The sequence below is a fragment of the Coffea arabica genome, chromosome 1e, assembly GCF_036785885.1.
Source record: "Coffea arabica cultivar ET-39 chromosome 1e, Coffea Arabica ET-39 HiFi, whole genome shotgun sequence".
In the NCBI taxonomy this organism is placed as follows: domain Eukaryota; kingdom Viridiplantae; phylum Streptophyta; class Magnoliopsida; order Gentianales; family Rubiaceae; genus Coffea; species Coffea arabica.
In genome coordinates, this window is record NC_092311.1 from 56,417,095 (window position 1) to 56,431,505 (window position 14,411).

Consider the following 14,411-nt stretch of genomic DNA (forward strand, 5'->3'; position numbering starts at 1 on the left):
TGCCACAGTTTCAGTCAATGTGAGGTACAATTTGAGGCGTACCGTACGGTGCAAATCTCTATGGAATTATTTATTTATCAATTATAATTCGATATGTCGTCCATAAAACTCCTTAATTAAGTAAATAAATTTATTCTTTTTAATGAATTTACAGTTGGTTAATATATATACACAATCTTCGAACCATAAAAAGAAAAAGCTGAAATAAGGAAAATTACTCTTCACAGTACAAAGCTAATGACGTTGAGTTATAATTTTGTACGATACATGTTAATCAGGGCATTTGATGGGTTCATTTATCGCGTTCTTTCGAGATTAATCGGTATTCTTTTCTATACAAATTATTATGTAATAATAAAGACGAGCTATTCATAAACACTTTCTTGTAAAATTGTATATAGTCTGGTGCATTGAATTTGTACCAGCACAAACACTTTTAGTTTGACATGGTGGTTTAGATGAAATAGAAAATCTGCAGCAGAAAAATTGTGTTAGGATGGGTAATTATTTGGAATAATTATTTATTAAAAATTATTTATAACACTTTTTCTGATATGATGCGATGCGATGCATGTATGATAAAAAAAATTAAATAATTAAAAAGATGTGCTCATTAGTTAATTAATTTTAAAATATATCGAAAAACGTGTTTATGATTCAATTAAATTTTTTTTTTTGGGCTGTCAATAACCTCGTATCCAAACAATTACTTACGTTACTTTACCCTCAGTGGCTGACAGGAAGCAAAATTAACAGCTCCACCTTTGGATTTCCGGAAGAAAATTTTAATTAATGTTGGAATGAAAAGTCATGATTCCGGAAACGACTAGAAGCAGAAGCAACACGCGCATGTGAAGGCTTTGCCAAAAGTTCTTGCGTGCCAACCCCTTGTGAAAATTGAAAAGCCTCTCAGCAACTAAACCAGAAACAAACAATAATCATTGGACGCGAATACCACGGGAGCTAATGTTTTCATCGTCCCACGAATCGCCGAAAGCATATCAAGAAGAAGAAGAAAAAAAAAAAAAAAGTTAAAAACATCCGTCACATTTTATCAAATATATATTTTTTTATCGTAATAAAAAATTTTAATCACTTTTTCGCTTAAAATTTTCATATGATCCACAATAGTAATTTTTTTGTACCAAAAAGTTAGATTCCATTTTTTAGTGACAAAAAATAAATATGAATTAGATAGATAAAAAAATGAATATGATTCGGATCAGATTCTATCTTCTATAACCAATGATAAATATATAGATTAGGTGATTTATTAAATTATAAATGATATCTAATCTTTTTGCTTCTAAAAATTGACCATACGTGAAAGATTCAAGATAAAAAGTAATAAAAAATCAAAATTGAAATCAAATTCTAGTGATTTAATTTTGTAAGAAAGATAAAATTAAATATTTTAAAAGTAAAAAATAAAAAAATTTATATGACAAAATATGAGGAATATTTTAAAGACAATAATGAAAAAAAAAAAACATATAGGTCCCGGACCTTATCCCCAGAAAAAATATATTTCCTCGAGTGGGCCCCTTCTTTATCTAAATTCACTAAACTACACCGGGATAACAACAATACGACGAGTGGATTCGAATAGTAGCACTAGTACTCCTCTCCTCCATAAAAACAAAGCTGCAATAAACCGTCACCTTTTCTTTCTCTGCTTTCGCTTTCCACTTGTATAAATCCAATTTGATCACCACCATCTTCTTCATCAACCCATTTTGATTTTGACCCAGGTTGCTCTCTCTGCTCAGTACAAAACCCATCAAAAAAAAAAAAAGAAAAAAGAAAGCGCTAGAGAACTCTTGATCGAGTAAAATGGCCACTATTAAGTTGCAGAAACTGCCTAGTATTCGAGAAAGGGTGGAAGACACTCTTTCTGCGCATCGTAACGAACTTATTGCCCTACTCTCCAGGTTTGTGTCATCTATTTTTACTGGAATCCTAAACCAGGAACCGAAGAAATATTATATTGTCTTGAAATTCTCTGTTTTTCTTTTTAAATTTTTTTTTCCTTTTGTTCCTTTGCTTGTTTTTTCTGTTTCTAGTACTTTTGTATGTAGATTGTCTGGTATTTAATGTTTTCTTTTTCTGACTGTTTTTCATTTGTCGGTTACGTTTCTGTTTTGAAAGATATGTGGCACAGGGGAAGGGGATGTTGCAACCCCATCACCTGATCGACGAATTAGATAACATCGTCGTTGATGAAACCGCATTTAAAAAGCTTAGCCAGGGGCCCTTTAGTGAAGTTCTACGGTCCGCTCAGGTAATACTATAGTTACAGTTCTAGTACAGAATAGTTTTTTTTTTCTCTTTTTTTGCGCGGGGGAAGGCCGGGGGGTTTTTGTTTTTTGGGGGGTTGGGGGGGGGGAGCGCTTGCCATCAGATTCTGCTGGATCATATGTTAATTGGTGTGTTTATACCGTATTAATCATCTTGTGGATCTCTACGCTTTCCTTGTGCCGAGGTTGACATTATTTTCTTGTAAGTTTCACACATTTGTTAAAACGCTGGAACCAGTACAACAACGGCAGCTAGCAACGTAGTAAGGAAACAGGTGACAGGGCATTCAGTACATGACATCGTTGATCCATCGAGTTCTTTACACTTAATAGAACATCTTATACAAATTAAGTCAATTAAAACTTTCATCAAAATCGTGCAAAAACTTGCTTCCCACTTACTTGGTCGGTAGCCTTCTTGTTTTTGACGTCTAACTCTAAAAATTAAATCATACTTTCTGTCGTTCAAATTCTTATTATAACCTTGCTTACCTTTTCTAGCAAAAAGAAATCGAAAATGAAAGTTGTCTTCTTGATTTTCTTTCTGGTCCACTAAGAAAAGCAACCTGGAATTTTGAGATTTCCTTTGTACTTTTTGTCTTTGATTGCTAATTACAGGAAGCTATTGTTTTACCACCGTTTGTTGCTATTGCTGTCCGTCCAAGGCCCGGTGTTTGGGAGTATGTACGCGTTAATGTATATGAACTTAGTGTTGATCAGTTGTCAATTTCAGAATATCTCCATCTTAAGGAAGAACTTGTGGATGGCCGGTAAGTTAGTGTGGTCTTTAATTGAGTAGAATAAGTTTTCTGATTCAGGGTCACCACTTCTGGATATTATGAATATTTGATTGCTTTTCACTGTGTTCTAGCTCTGAAGACCATTTAGTTCTTGAGCTGGATTTTGAACCATTCAATGCAACATTTCCTCGCCCAACCAGATCTTCTTATATTGGTAATGGAGTTCAATTTCTTAATCGTCACCTCTCTTCAATCATGTTCCGCAATAAAGATTCTTTGGAGCCACTGCTTGATTTCCTTCGTGCACATAAACACAAAGGGCATGTAAGTTCTTCTGAACTTAACGTTCTTATTTGATTATGTCTACTGTTGCGCAGAATTTTATTGCTCCCTGGCTTTGTAGTTAACCTGACTGTTTATGCTGCACTGTATATACCAACTCCGTTTAGGTGGGCACAGCTATCGGAATTTCTGAACCTTTTCCTCTGAATTTTGATTTGATTCCATTGTTCCCATGCAGGTATTAATGTTGAATGATAGGATACAACGCATATCCAGGCTTGAATCTGCTTTGTCCAAGGCAGAGGATTATCTTGCCAAGCTCCCACAAGATACACCTTATTCGGACTTTGAATATGCGTATGTTTCTTCACAAGTACCAACCCTAAGATGATTTTTGTAGTTATGGAAATAGAATATATACATTTAGCTAGATTTAATTTTTTTTTAGGCTGTTTACCTACAGTTGTATCTATGCAGATTGCAAGAACTGGGTTTTGAGAGGGGTTGGGGTGACACTGCAGCAAGGGTTCTGAATATGATGCATCTTCTTTCTGACATCCTTCAAGCACCTGATCCTTCTACTCTGGAAACTTTTCTTGGTAGAATACCTATGGTGTTTAACGTTGTCATTTTGTCTGTTCATGGATATTTTGGTCAAGCAAATGTCTTGGGCTTGCCTGATACTGGTGGCCAGGTATGGTTTGTTGTCTTGGTCCAAATCATTTAATATTGAGGGAAGAATTTTATACTTGTAACTAGAGTTGTACCTTTTCTAAAGATTTCAGCTTCTTTTTTGTCTTTAAATGTGGCATCGTTTTTGACCAAAGTTTCTCCTTATTATGTAATGGTAGTTTATGCTGCTAAAGGGTGCTTTAGAAATCATTGTTCCTCTTGGATGGCATACAGATTGTCTATATACTGGATCAAGTTCGAGCCTTGGAGAATGAAATGCTTTTAAGAATAAAGCAGCAAGGGCTGAATGTCACTCCCAGAATTCTTATTGTAAGTGATATCCTTTTTGAAATCTGAACCCATCTGAATATTACTGTTGATATGGCGTGTCTTCCTTACTAGGTGACTCGGTTAATTCCTGATGCAAAAGGCACTACATGCAACCAGAGGTTGGAAAGAGTTAGTGGAACTGAGTATACAAGCATTTTACGTGTCCCTTTTAGAACTGAGAAAGGAATTCTCCGCAAATGGATCTCGAGGTTTGATGTTTGGCCTTACCTGGAGACTTTTACAGAGGTAAGATAAACAGGAACATTAGAGACAGGAAAAGGTTCAAAGCAGATTTTTTCATCAGGATACTTTTTCTTTGATTATTGGAATCAGAGTGGATGAGTTTAGTCATCATTACTTGACTAATCTAACAGTTGAATGTTGGTCAATTTGAAGCCACTGCTATGTTGAAGATTTTTGCATTTTTTTTTTCTCTGTGCAACTTTTGAATACGATTATTTACCGGATTAAATGTCTGGTAAGGGAAAAGATGGAGGTGATATGGAGTTTCTGCTTAAATTGATATTTTGTACCTGAAGGACATTATTGCTTTCCATGAACAATAGTAGATTATGTTTATTGCTGCTGAACTTACGACTTACAGCTTTTCTTTGTTCCAGCTTCTGAGTAAATCTGATTGGAACTCTTAAAAGTTTCGTCTAGGGCAAAAATTGTTCCTGAATAGTAGTACTAGTGTTTGTACATTACTGCAGCTAAAAAAGATGACGTTTGTTTTGAGACTATTGTGGTTCTTTTATTAGAAAGAATGATAGGAGATTCTGTTAACCATTTTATTGGTTTTCCTCGTCAGGATGCAGCAAATGAAATTTCTGCTGAGTTGCAGGGTAGACCAGATCTCATTATTGGCAACTATAGCGATGGTAATCTGGTTGCATCTTTACTAGCTCACAAGCTTGGAGTTACACAGGTTTGAGATACATACATTTTTTAATTTGCTATTCTGTTGCCATGAAATAGTAATTTTATAATGTTTGCAAATTGCTGAAAGTGAAGACCACTTTCATAACTTTTACAGTGCACTATTGCTCATGCCTTGGAGAAAACAAAATATCCAGATTCGGACATATACTGGAGAAAATTTGAGGAGAAATATCACTTCTCATGTCAATTCACAGCTGACCTGCTTGCTATGAATCATTCAGATTTTATAATTACCAGCACATACCAAGAGATTGCTGGAACGTAAGCTTTTTGGTGCCCATATGACTGTTATTTTGTGTAATGAAGCAGTTCAGTGTTCTTCGTTCACTGTTTGCTGTTATATATCTCAACTGCAACCTTGTCTTTGTGTTTGATTTGTTTGCTTTCAGGAATAATACAGTTGGTCAGTACGAGAGTCATACGGCTTTCACTCTTCCTGGCCTGTATCGTGTTGTTCACGGCATCGATGTTTTTGATCCCAAGTTCAACATAGTTTCTCCTGGTGCAGATATGGCAATTTACTTTCCCTACTCAGACACAGAAAAAAGGCTGACTTCTTTTCATGGTTCAATTGAAAATCTGTTATTTGATCCTGAGCAGAATGATGAGCATATGTGAGTGACTCATTTTGCATTTTTTTTTTTCCCCAATATTAAGGCTTCATATGTAAGTGCATTATGATAGAGTTGGAGAGGCTTTTTTACCAGAATAATCAACTATTCCTACATGGTTCTCAAGATGGTTCAACTTTTTGAGCCCTTCCTACTATAGCACTTTCGCCTTTGAAAAGGCATCATTCAGGATTAATTGCTTTTGGTTGACTCTATTGAATGCAGTGGTACTCTGAAGGACGCATCAAAGCCCATTATTTTCTCGATGGCAAGGCTGGATCGGGTTAAAAACATCACAGGCCTGGTAGAGTGCTATGCTAAAAATGCTGAACTACGGGAATTAGCAAACCTTGTTGTGGTGGCAGGTTACAACGATGTGAAAAAATCAAGTGACAGGGAAGAAATTTCAGAAATAGAGAAGATGCACATGCTTATGAAAGAATATAATTTGGATGGCCAATTCCGTTGGATAGCTGCCCAAACAAATAGAGCGCGGAATGGTGAGCTATATCGTTATATTGCTGACAAAAGGGGGATTTTTGTTCAGGTACAGTAATCATGTTTTTCCCGTGGATCAGCAATTTGCTTGCAGGGTGTTTTCTTAACGGATTAAATTGAAAAAAGTTCTTGAACTTCTTTCCAGCCTGCATTTTATGAAGCGTTTGGGCTTACTGTTGTGGAGGCGATGACCTGTGGCCTTCCTACATTTGCAACTTGCCATGGCGGTCCTAAGGAGATCATTGAAGATGGGGTGTCTGGGTTCCATATTGATCCATATCACCCTGATAAGGACTCTGCAGCAATGGTAAATTTCTTTCAGCGATGCAAGGAAGATCCAAAGTACTGGGAGAAAATATCTAGAGGAGGACTTGAAAGGATTTATGAAAGGTGTGAATGTGTAGGAAAGAATATTTGGTTCTTGTTGGTGGTGGCATATAGCCATTCATCTTGGCAGGCATGTGAGGTTTGATAATAATTTGCCTATACAACGTACGTTTTCAGGTATACCTGGAAAATATATTCAGAAAGGCTGATGACTTTGGCTGGAGTTTATGGCTTCTGGAAGTATGTTTCAAAGCTTGAGAGGCGGGAAACTAGGAGATATCTGGAGATGTTCTACATTCTCAAGCTCCGTGAATTGGTAGATCCTCGATCTCTCCTTTGTTTAAGACTAAATATGGTAGTGAATTAGTATCAGTGTGGATTATCTGCAAAGGCGGTGCCTATCGGCCAGCAGAAGGAGAGCCTTTGATTTTTGTTTCCTTGTTTTCTCCGTTTCAGGTAAAATCTGTTCCTCTGGCTGTTGATGATCAACATTAGAGGGTTGTACCACTAACTAGTGTGAGATTTATATATATATATATATATATATATATATATATATATGGTTTTGTATGCAATGCTCGTTGCGGTGGGTGCTTATGCGGACGTTGAATCTTTGCCCTCATTCAACCGGTTTGAATTTGACGAGTCTTTGGATGATGAATTGATGCAATAAATAAATAATACTAGTAGCTTTCAAGAGCTTTGTGTTGTGTGTATGATGGCAAGAAAGGTATTCTGTCATGGGACAAATATGCTGGATGGGTGGTGGAGGATATGATGTGATGAATTCCTACATCCCCTATGTTTTGTTGAAGGTAGTTGTGCTGATGTCTGGTCTCCGTGGCAGTCTTTTAAGGGATCCATTATCTACTGGACCCGACCCGGGTTGCTTCTCTCAATAATAATAAGTAATGATTTTTATGTTGTACTTCAGTCGCTGTTTTGTTGTATGATGAATAAAGCACGGGAAATTTCCTTGAGAAAAGATCAGCATATTATATGTAAGTTCCACGACTACGAAGTATATATATTATATGAATTAAAGCACGCAGCAGCAGGAGGACCTTAAAGTTAAAAGGGTCACAAGAAGACCGACAAACCAAAAGGCCCCTTCCTTAACCAACATTACAAACTCCTCTTCTCTTCTGCTGTTGTGTTGGCTGCTGCTGTTTTATTTTCTGACACATTGCAGCGTTGCAGCTTTTCCTAACCACGTGCTGCCCCTCCCACGCGCGTGTCAAGTGATCACACGGCGTCTGTGGTCTACGATGCACGGTACCTGTCGTTCCAGTTTACTTGTTTAACGGTCAAGTATTGGGCCCCACATCAACGGTATATCGATCTATTTTTTATTTTTTTTTGGGGGTGTTTTCCTTCTCTCTCTCTCTTCGCCCCCCACATTTTCGTTTCGTTTCGTTTCGTTTCGGGGAGAACAAACACTTGTGCCGGAGCAAATGGCTAGGCTAAAAGTAGAACTATTCTCTTGTCCTCTCAAAACGAGATGATCAGCCATCAAACTCTTGCTCAGCGCTGGGAGTTCCGAGTCTATTGGCTGAAAATGAAGAGGGTTAGGGGCGCCAGAATCAATGCAAACAGTATCATATAAAGTATTCATAATTTTAAGTAATTCAACATTTCGTCTTTTTTTTTTTTTTTTTTGGTTAAGGGTGTCTTCTTGGCCATTGCCGAGTTGCCACATTTCCACATAAATAAATAGGGTCCAGTGGTGGTAGTGGGGACAGTAGTAGGGTAGGGTGGAACACAGCTTGTGACCTAGAAACAACTACTACAGTTAGCCATCGAAATTTTTAAAAGGCTATCACAATTCACAACAACAAACTGTAGGCTTTGAAGTTAGAACAAAGAAAGAAAAAGAAACGCCCTAATTATAATTATAGTAATTATAATAGTACTACGGGTAAGGTAAGGTAAAAGATGAGATGCCTCTTCACTTTTGGATTGGTTGCCGCCGGCCGGGAAACCTCGTCAGAGTCAGAGTTGTTGGGGAAATGAGTGGGCCAGATACGCAAGAGCTCCAACGAGGGGGGCATTAATGTAAGTGGCCGGCTCTGACTGCTCGTAATCCGACCGTTGATCTGGGAAGCGGTCGTGCTGATCGGGGCCGCCAACGATCGCCCCCACGAGAATGTTAGGATTCGGAGACTGGGAATTCATGAAGTTGAAGCCGGAGGAGCACTGGATCTTTGCCGGGTGGGCAGCTAGACAAGGCAGGGAGGATCCCCTGTGGTGGATCCTCGTAGGATATCTTGGGCCGTATCCCACCATGTACGATATTTTCAGCGGATTATCTCCCAATAAATAGTCCACCTGATGATGAGATGTAAACACAAACACAAACACACGTTACATTGCAATAATGGTAAATATCTGTACCTGTTTTTTGGCAATGGTACGAAGCCGTCTCGGGGTGACAATGGTTCCGGCGCAATTCACGGCCGCCTGAGCTTGGGTTAAGTACTTGGCGTAAGCGAGCAGTAGGAAAGACGTTGATGTCACGTACTGCATGTTGCTGTCACTCATCTTAAACAGAAGACCACCTGCATCTCATTTCAATTACTACTAAACAGAAATGACTAGTCATGAAAATGTTTTCCTTCCAGGAGCACTTGCACTCGATCAGAGGCATTACATCATTAACATTTTTATTAACAGAGAAAAAAAAAAAAAAAAAAGCCGCTGAAACGGACGGACCTACCTGGGGTGTACTGAGTTTGAGAGAAGGGGGTTCCTGGAATTAGAGAGCAAATGTAGTTATCCGCATGGCCTTTGTAATCGTGGAGGGGTTGAATCTTCTGGACCAGAAATGCCTGGAAAATCATATGGCAGCAATTTTTAGTGATGACTGATGACTAGCAGCAACCAATGACAATGAGAGAGGTGGTGACGACCTTGGAAAGAAGAATCCTAGCTCCTACATGCTTGTTATCCCATCCAAAGGTGTTATCAGCCTCGTCTGCTCCTAGAGTCTGTCCATTCACTTGAATGTAGTGAAGGTAGGTTGGGTTCTTGGTAGCTTTGTGCAACCAAGCAGAACCCCACAACAGTTCATCCTGCACTCTCATCAGAACTAAAACAATTTAAACCTCAATTTATAAGCTCATTGGGCCATTTCCCGACTAGTATAGATGCAATTAATTCACTTCTTCAATCATTAGTAAAAGATAGAGAGAGAGAGAATTTAAAGATTTTGCCAGACTAATTACCTGATACCCAGAAAATGAACAATAAAAGGGGCAGACGAATGGCCTCAGTCCGTTGCTATAAGAGCCTCGGTACTTGTCAGCAAATGCGAAGACCTGTATGTATGTTCCCAAGTGGCAAATCAGGATTCAACTCTCGTATTATTTTACCCAAAATTTGTAACCAAAAAAAAAAAAAAGTACTACTCCATTTTAATTTAATGCTACTAATTAGTGAGTAGTAGTTTTTGAGGGGTCTGCATTACGCTAATAGCTCTCTTGACTAGGGTCTTGGAGTAAGTGGGGTCACTCCTTCTGAAGACCAAAGAAGCTGCTGCAAGAGCTGCAGCTGTTTCTGCTGCCACCTCAGTTCCTGGAGTATTTTTGTCTACCTTGAACACACTTCTGGGGGTGTCCATATCCTCAGGCCTCTCCCAACAAGCATGGTCCCTGTTTGCATCTCCGACCTAAAGGATCAGAAGTCAAGATGTCACATTTTGCCCCTCATTCCGTCATTAACTCATTCATTCATTACACCCCGCCCCAACACCAAAAGAAAAAAAAAGGGGGGGGGGCGGCGGAAAGAATAATTCTTGGAGAGGACAGAAACCTGAACATAGATTGTGTCTGGGCGGGCAGTGGCTTTGAGAAGGTAATCAGTAGCCCAGCGAATGGCTTCTTTAGCATTCTGAAGCTCGCCTTTCATGAGGCCGCCAAACTCAATGACACTCCAGGAGAGCATGGTGGTGGTGAACGCCATTGGAAGCCCAAACTTAACATTGTCCCCGGCATCATAATAGCCTCCCACCAAATCAACCTGCAGCAGCATTGTCCCTCAAAAGTTAAGAAATAAGGAGGAAAAAAAAAAAACCAAAGTATCAGATACAAGGCTCAACAACCCCGAAAGATTGAAAGACGTACGTGCATCGCAGAGCCATCTGATAAACCAGAATCCTTCCTCCAAGTGATTCTCTGGTTAGGAGGGAGATTTCCTGACCTCTGCCCCTCAAAGAAGAGAATAGATTTGGAGAGAGCATCTCTGTAGTTGTGAGAGGCGAAGCTAGGGTGGCGGTGGTGTGGTGGGTAAGCAGCAGCATTGCAGAGAAGCAGAGAGGTGGAGAAGAAGGAAAGCAAAACGAGGGCGTTGGTCACCACCAGAGAAGCAGAGGAAACGTAGTTAGTCATTTTCCTGCTGCGCTGCCCGTTGGAGTTAAAATTGTGGGAACACTACACAACAAACTGCGAATACCCAAGCGGTCGTATTACTACTGAGCCAAAGTGACCAAGAAACCGCAACGGGAAAAAGGCGCAGTTACAGCACGCAGCTCCCGCCCCTCCAACCCCGCACGGGCCGCACCCTATTATAATTGCTATAAAAAAAAAAAAACTGCTCTTTCAATGCCCTGACCTGCCTCCTCCCTCTTTATCACTGGGTGTGTTTAGATAGGAGATTATTTAAAATAATTATTAATATGATGTATGTAAGATAAAAAGATGACTAAAAAGATAAAATATGTGTTAAAAAATATATTTATGATGTAAATAAATAATTTTTGACAAATAATGGCAATCCAAAATATATTATTAAGCCCAACATCCAGCCGCTGTAATTACTACTTTTGTTCTCTTTGCAACTAATTATGGTTATCTTCCTCTAAGAAGTGCTATGGTTTTTGTGGTTAATCAGCTCTTCTTTTCGCGAGTAGTATGCTGATACTATTAGTATAGTAGTATGCAGGAGGAGTAGTACTATAGGAGTGTATTACACTTTTTATTTTGGCCGACTGACAATTAGTAGTATTTTTTTTTAATCAAACGTCAATATCTATGCCTACTGCACTCCTATTCCTACTTTTTTTTTTAGGGTATTCATATTTCTACTTTAGTCTGTTCTGTGAAAGATTATTTTCTAAAAAAGGAAATAGTGAATGAATTGATAGTAAATTATTATATTTTAATATCTGTTTCCCCCTTGGAGAAGATATTAATCATATATAAAATAGAATTGTTTGAGAATATAAATTCTGATCAAAATAAAAAAAATGGATTTTGATTCAAATTTTTAGCAAAAATAATAAAATAAGTTTGTTGATAAATTCGAGTGATTAAATGTTTCACAGTTAGAAAACTGAATTTATTATTATAAACTATATTTTCGAACAAAATCGATCGATTTAAAGTATGATCATGCACAAATGTTTAGATATATTAGAAAGCAATGTCGTTGAGATCCACCGTAGGTTTAAAGTGTGATAATGAGCAAGTCTCTAAATATACTAGCAAGTAGATATAGAAAGCCATATTATTGAGATTCAAGTGGGCTTTAGGTTTAAACTATAATCATAAACAAGTGTACAAATATATTTTTAAAAGATAAGCGGATATAGAGAATAATCATAAACAAGTGTATAAATATACTTTTAAAAGATAAGTGAATATAGAGAACCATTTTGTTGAGATCCAACTAGGCCATGAGAAACTGACAACCACACAAATTTGGAGAAGTCACGTATTAGTGTCAAAAGTGATTGTAGATAAGATTTGAAACCCTAACTTTCGTGTTAATGACAAAATAAGAAATAATATTTGAACTCTTAATTTTTCAACAGGCCTTAAAAGTCTTTTGTCGTAACTAACTGCTGCTTGCTGCAGCTTGATTTTTACTTTTTTTTTTTTTTTTTTTGATGTAAGGGTGTCCGAATTTTCGGCCCGACTAATCCCCTGCAACCTCAGAAAAGAGGCTCAATCCTCTCGAACACGATAGCTCCAGAACTCGAACCGTGATCGTTATACCCTAAACAGAGACAACGAAACCACTCGAGTTATCCCGATATGAGCTATCCCGGATCGTCATGCCCTAAAGAGGGCAGCTTGGTTTTTACATTAAATCACGTTTGTCACAGCTTTTCACGGGATAGTAATGAATGAATGAATGAACAAAATGGAAGTACACGGGGGTTTGGGCTTAGCCACGAACGTGACTTTGTCACGTGGAAGCTCGGCATCTATTCCTTTTTTTTTTTGGGAAAAATTCTCTTCCTTTTTTAAGCTTCACCAATTATGTATATACTGTAGTATGCCAAACAAACTCATCACTTCGACTTCATCCTCTAGTCACTTTGATCCCCTCGTTTTATTTCTTTTGTGTGGGTTAATCACTTTACTTACTTGGAACGCTCGGTACTCGTCTATATTACCTCCATTTATAATTTTTTTTTTTTTAAAAAAAAGATGATTACAGCTTGGACTGACTAACAGTACTATATTCCCAAGACAGAGTTAGATTAAGACCACAAATTAGACATGAATGAACCTCGTATCCAACTTCACAAAATTTAGTCTCGGAAAAGATGTTTGGGAAGAAAAAAGAAGAAAGATTATTACTAGAAAATAACCAAGAAAGATTTTCCCCTTCCTACGAGGGCCGAAAAAGAATACTCTGTTTGGGTAACACACTCAACCCCCAACCCCTGAAAAAACCCTCCAAGAGAGGAAAGGTTGGCCATATTTTGCCGAATGACGCTTGAGATCTTTTTTCTTCTTTTTGCGTGCGTTCTAAAAGAAAATATTTCTAGTGTACTCTTTTTTTAAAAAATAGAGTGTACTATTTCTAGTGTACTCTTTTTTAAAAAAACATAACGTTAAGAATCTACACTAATGTTGTTCTAACAGAAAATAGTTCTAATGTACTTTTTTTTTTTTTTTTGTGTTTAACGGAAATAATCTACACTACTTCTGTACTGTGGGAGAGGGGAGGAAGTTCAGGTAGATTTGTATAGGGACCAAACAAGTGCACTAGTACATTTTCTAAATTTTTTTTTTGAACAACAGAAGCACAATACTTTCTTATAATGTATTGGGTAAGGTTTGAACTCGTAATCTAGTGCACGACAAAGCTCCAAGAGGCTCTCACTGGCTAGTGGAAAACAGGGTGAAATAGAGTAGCTTATATGCATCAACAAATTTCATTGAAACTATCAATAAATAACCCTTTTTTCTTATTACATTACTAAGAAGTAAAAAATAAATAGAATACTATGGAGGCCTCATTTTACATTTTGCCATACCATATGCATGTCCAACTCACAAGAAGCTAAAATCCGATGTTGCTCATTCGGCCTAGGCTGGTGTTGTGAAACTGAAAATAGCATAGAATGCAATTTTTCCAAGCCAAGATGTTGCAATAAGCTGTGTAGTGGGGTGAACCTGCGCGTGCCACGTGTCAGCTCGGCAGGTCTTGCTCGTCAGGTCGGCTGTGAGACCTCGCAACTCGCAGGCGCAAGCTCGGCATATGGAGGCCAGCTCGGCCTTACTTATCGATTCTTGAGATGGGCCTATGGGCCGCCGTCCCCGAACTTGTAGGAGCCGCCGCACGAAACCCTAAGAAGACTCCGAACCCTAAGGGGACGCTGACTCCAATAAGGAAACTGCAACCCATTCTGCTCTATATATAATCAGCGTAAGGACTATACAAGGTACGCAAACACAAGTATTCTAGACTATTGCTCCGAG

The 14,411-nt window shown here is 38.2% G+C and overlaps 2 protein-coding genes across 2 annotated transcripts; one reads left to right on the forward strand and one right to left on the reverse strand.

Annotated features, from left to right (window-relative positions):
• The first annotated feature begins 1,597 nt into the window (after positions 1-1,597).
• LOC113735267 (sucrose synthase 2) lies at positions 1,598-7,684 on the forward strand. The gene is made up of 15 exons (XM_027262293.2): positions 1,598-1,931; positions 2,149-2,281; positions 2,916-3,067; positions 3,169-3,361; positions 3,558-3,676; positions 3,797-4,013; positions 4,226-4,321; positions 4,394-4,567; positions 5,133-5,249; positions 5,358-5,524; positions 5,653-5,877; positions 6,100-6,421; positions 6,518-6,762; positions 6,877-7,015; positions 7,156-7,684. Exons 1-15 carry the CDS (start codon positions 1,834-1,836, stop codon positions 7,192-7,194), a joined length of 2,436 nt encoding a protein of 811 aa, XP_027118094.1. The 5' UTR covers positions 1,598-1,833; the 3' UTR covers positions 7,195-7,684.
• A 10-nt stretch (positions 7,685-7,694) lies between these two features.
• On the reverse strand, positions 7,695-11,174 carry LOC113735258 (endoglucanase 17-like). The gene is made up of 8 exons (XM_072066905.1): positions 10,821-11,174; positions 10,510-10,716; positions 10,166-10,366; positions 9,924-10,016; positions 9,609-9,770; positions 9,416-9,527; positions 9,094-9,257; positions 7,695-9,027 (listed from the first exon to the last, which is right to left on the reverse strand). Exons 1-8 carry the CDS (start codon positions 11,082-11,084, stop codon positions 8,692-8,694), a joined length of 1,539 nt encoding a protein of 512 aa, XP_071923006.1. The 5' UTR covers positions 11,085-11,174; the 3' UTR covers positions 7,695-8,691.
• Between the last annotated feature and the right edge of the window lie 3,237 nt (positions 11,175-14,411).

Bases quoted from the DNA above. Each gene is read 5' to 3' on its own strand.
- LOC113735267 (XM_027262293.2), top strand. From the start codon at position 1,834: ATGGCCACTATTAAGTTGCAGAAACTGCCTAGTATTCGAGAAAGGGTG. The intron at 5,525-5,652 runs GTAAGCTTTTTG...GTTTGCTTTCAG, and splicing joins TACCAAGAGATTGCTGGAAC to GAATAATACAGTTGGTCAGT. The intron at 6,422-6,517 runs GTACAGTAATCA...ACTTCTTTCCAG, and splicing joins AAAGGGGGATTTTTGTTCAG to CCTGCATTTTATGAAGCGTT.
- LOC113735258 (XM_072066905.1), bottom strand. From the start codon at position 11,084: ATGACTAACTACGTTTCCTCTGCTTCTCTGGTGGTGACCAACGCCCTC. The intron at 9,528-9,608 runs GTCGTCACCACC...ATGATTTTCCAG, and splicing joins CTAGGATTCTTCTTTCCAAG to GCATTTCTGGTCCAGAAGAT. The intron at 9,258-9,415 runs GTAGGTCCGTCC...AATGAGATGCAG, and splicing joins TCAAACTCAGTACACCCCAG to GTGGTCTTCTGTTTAAGATG.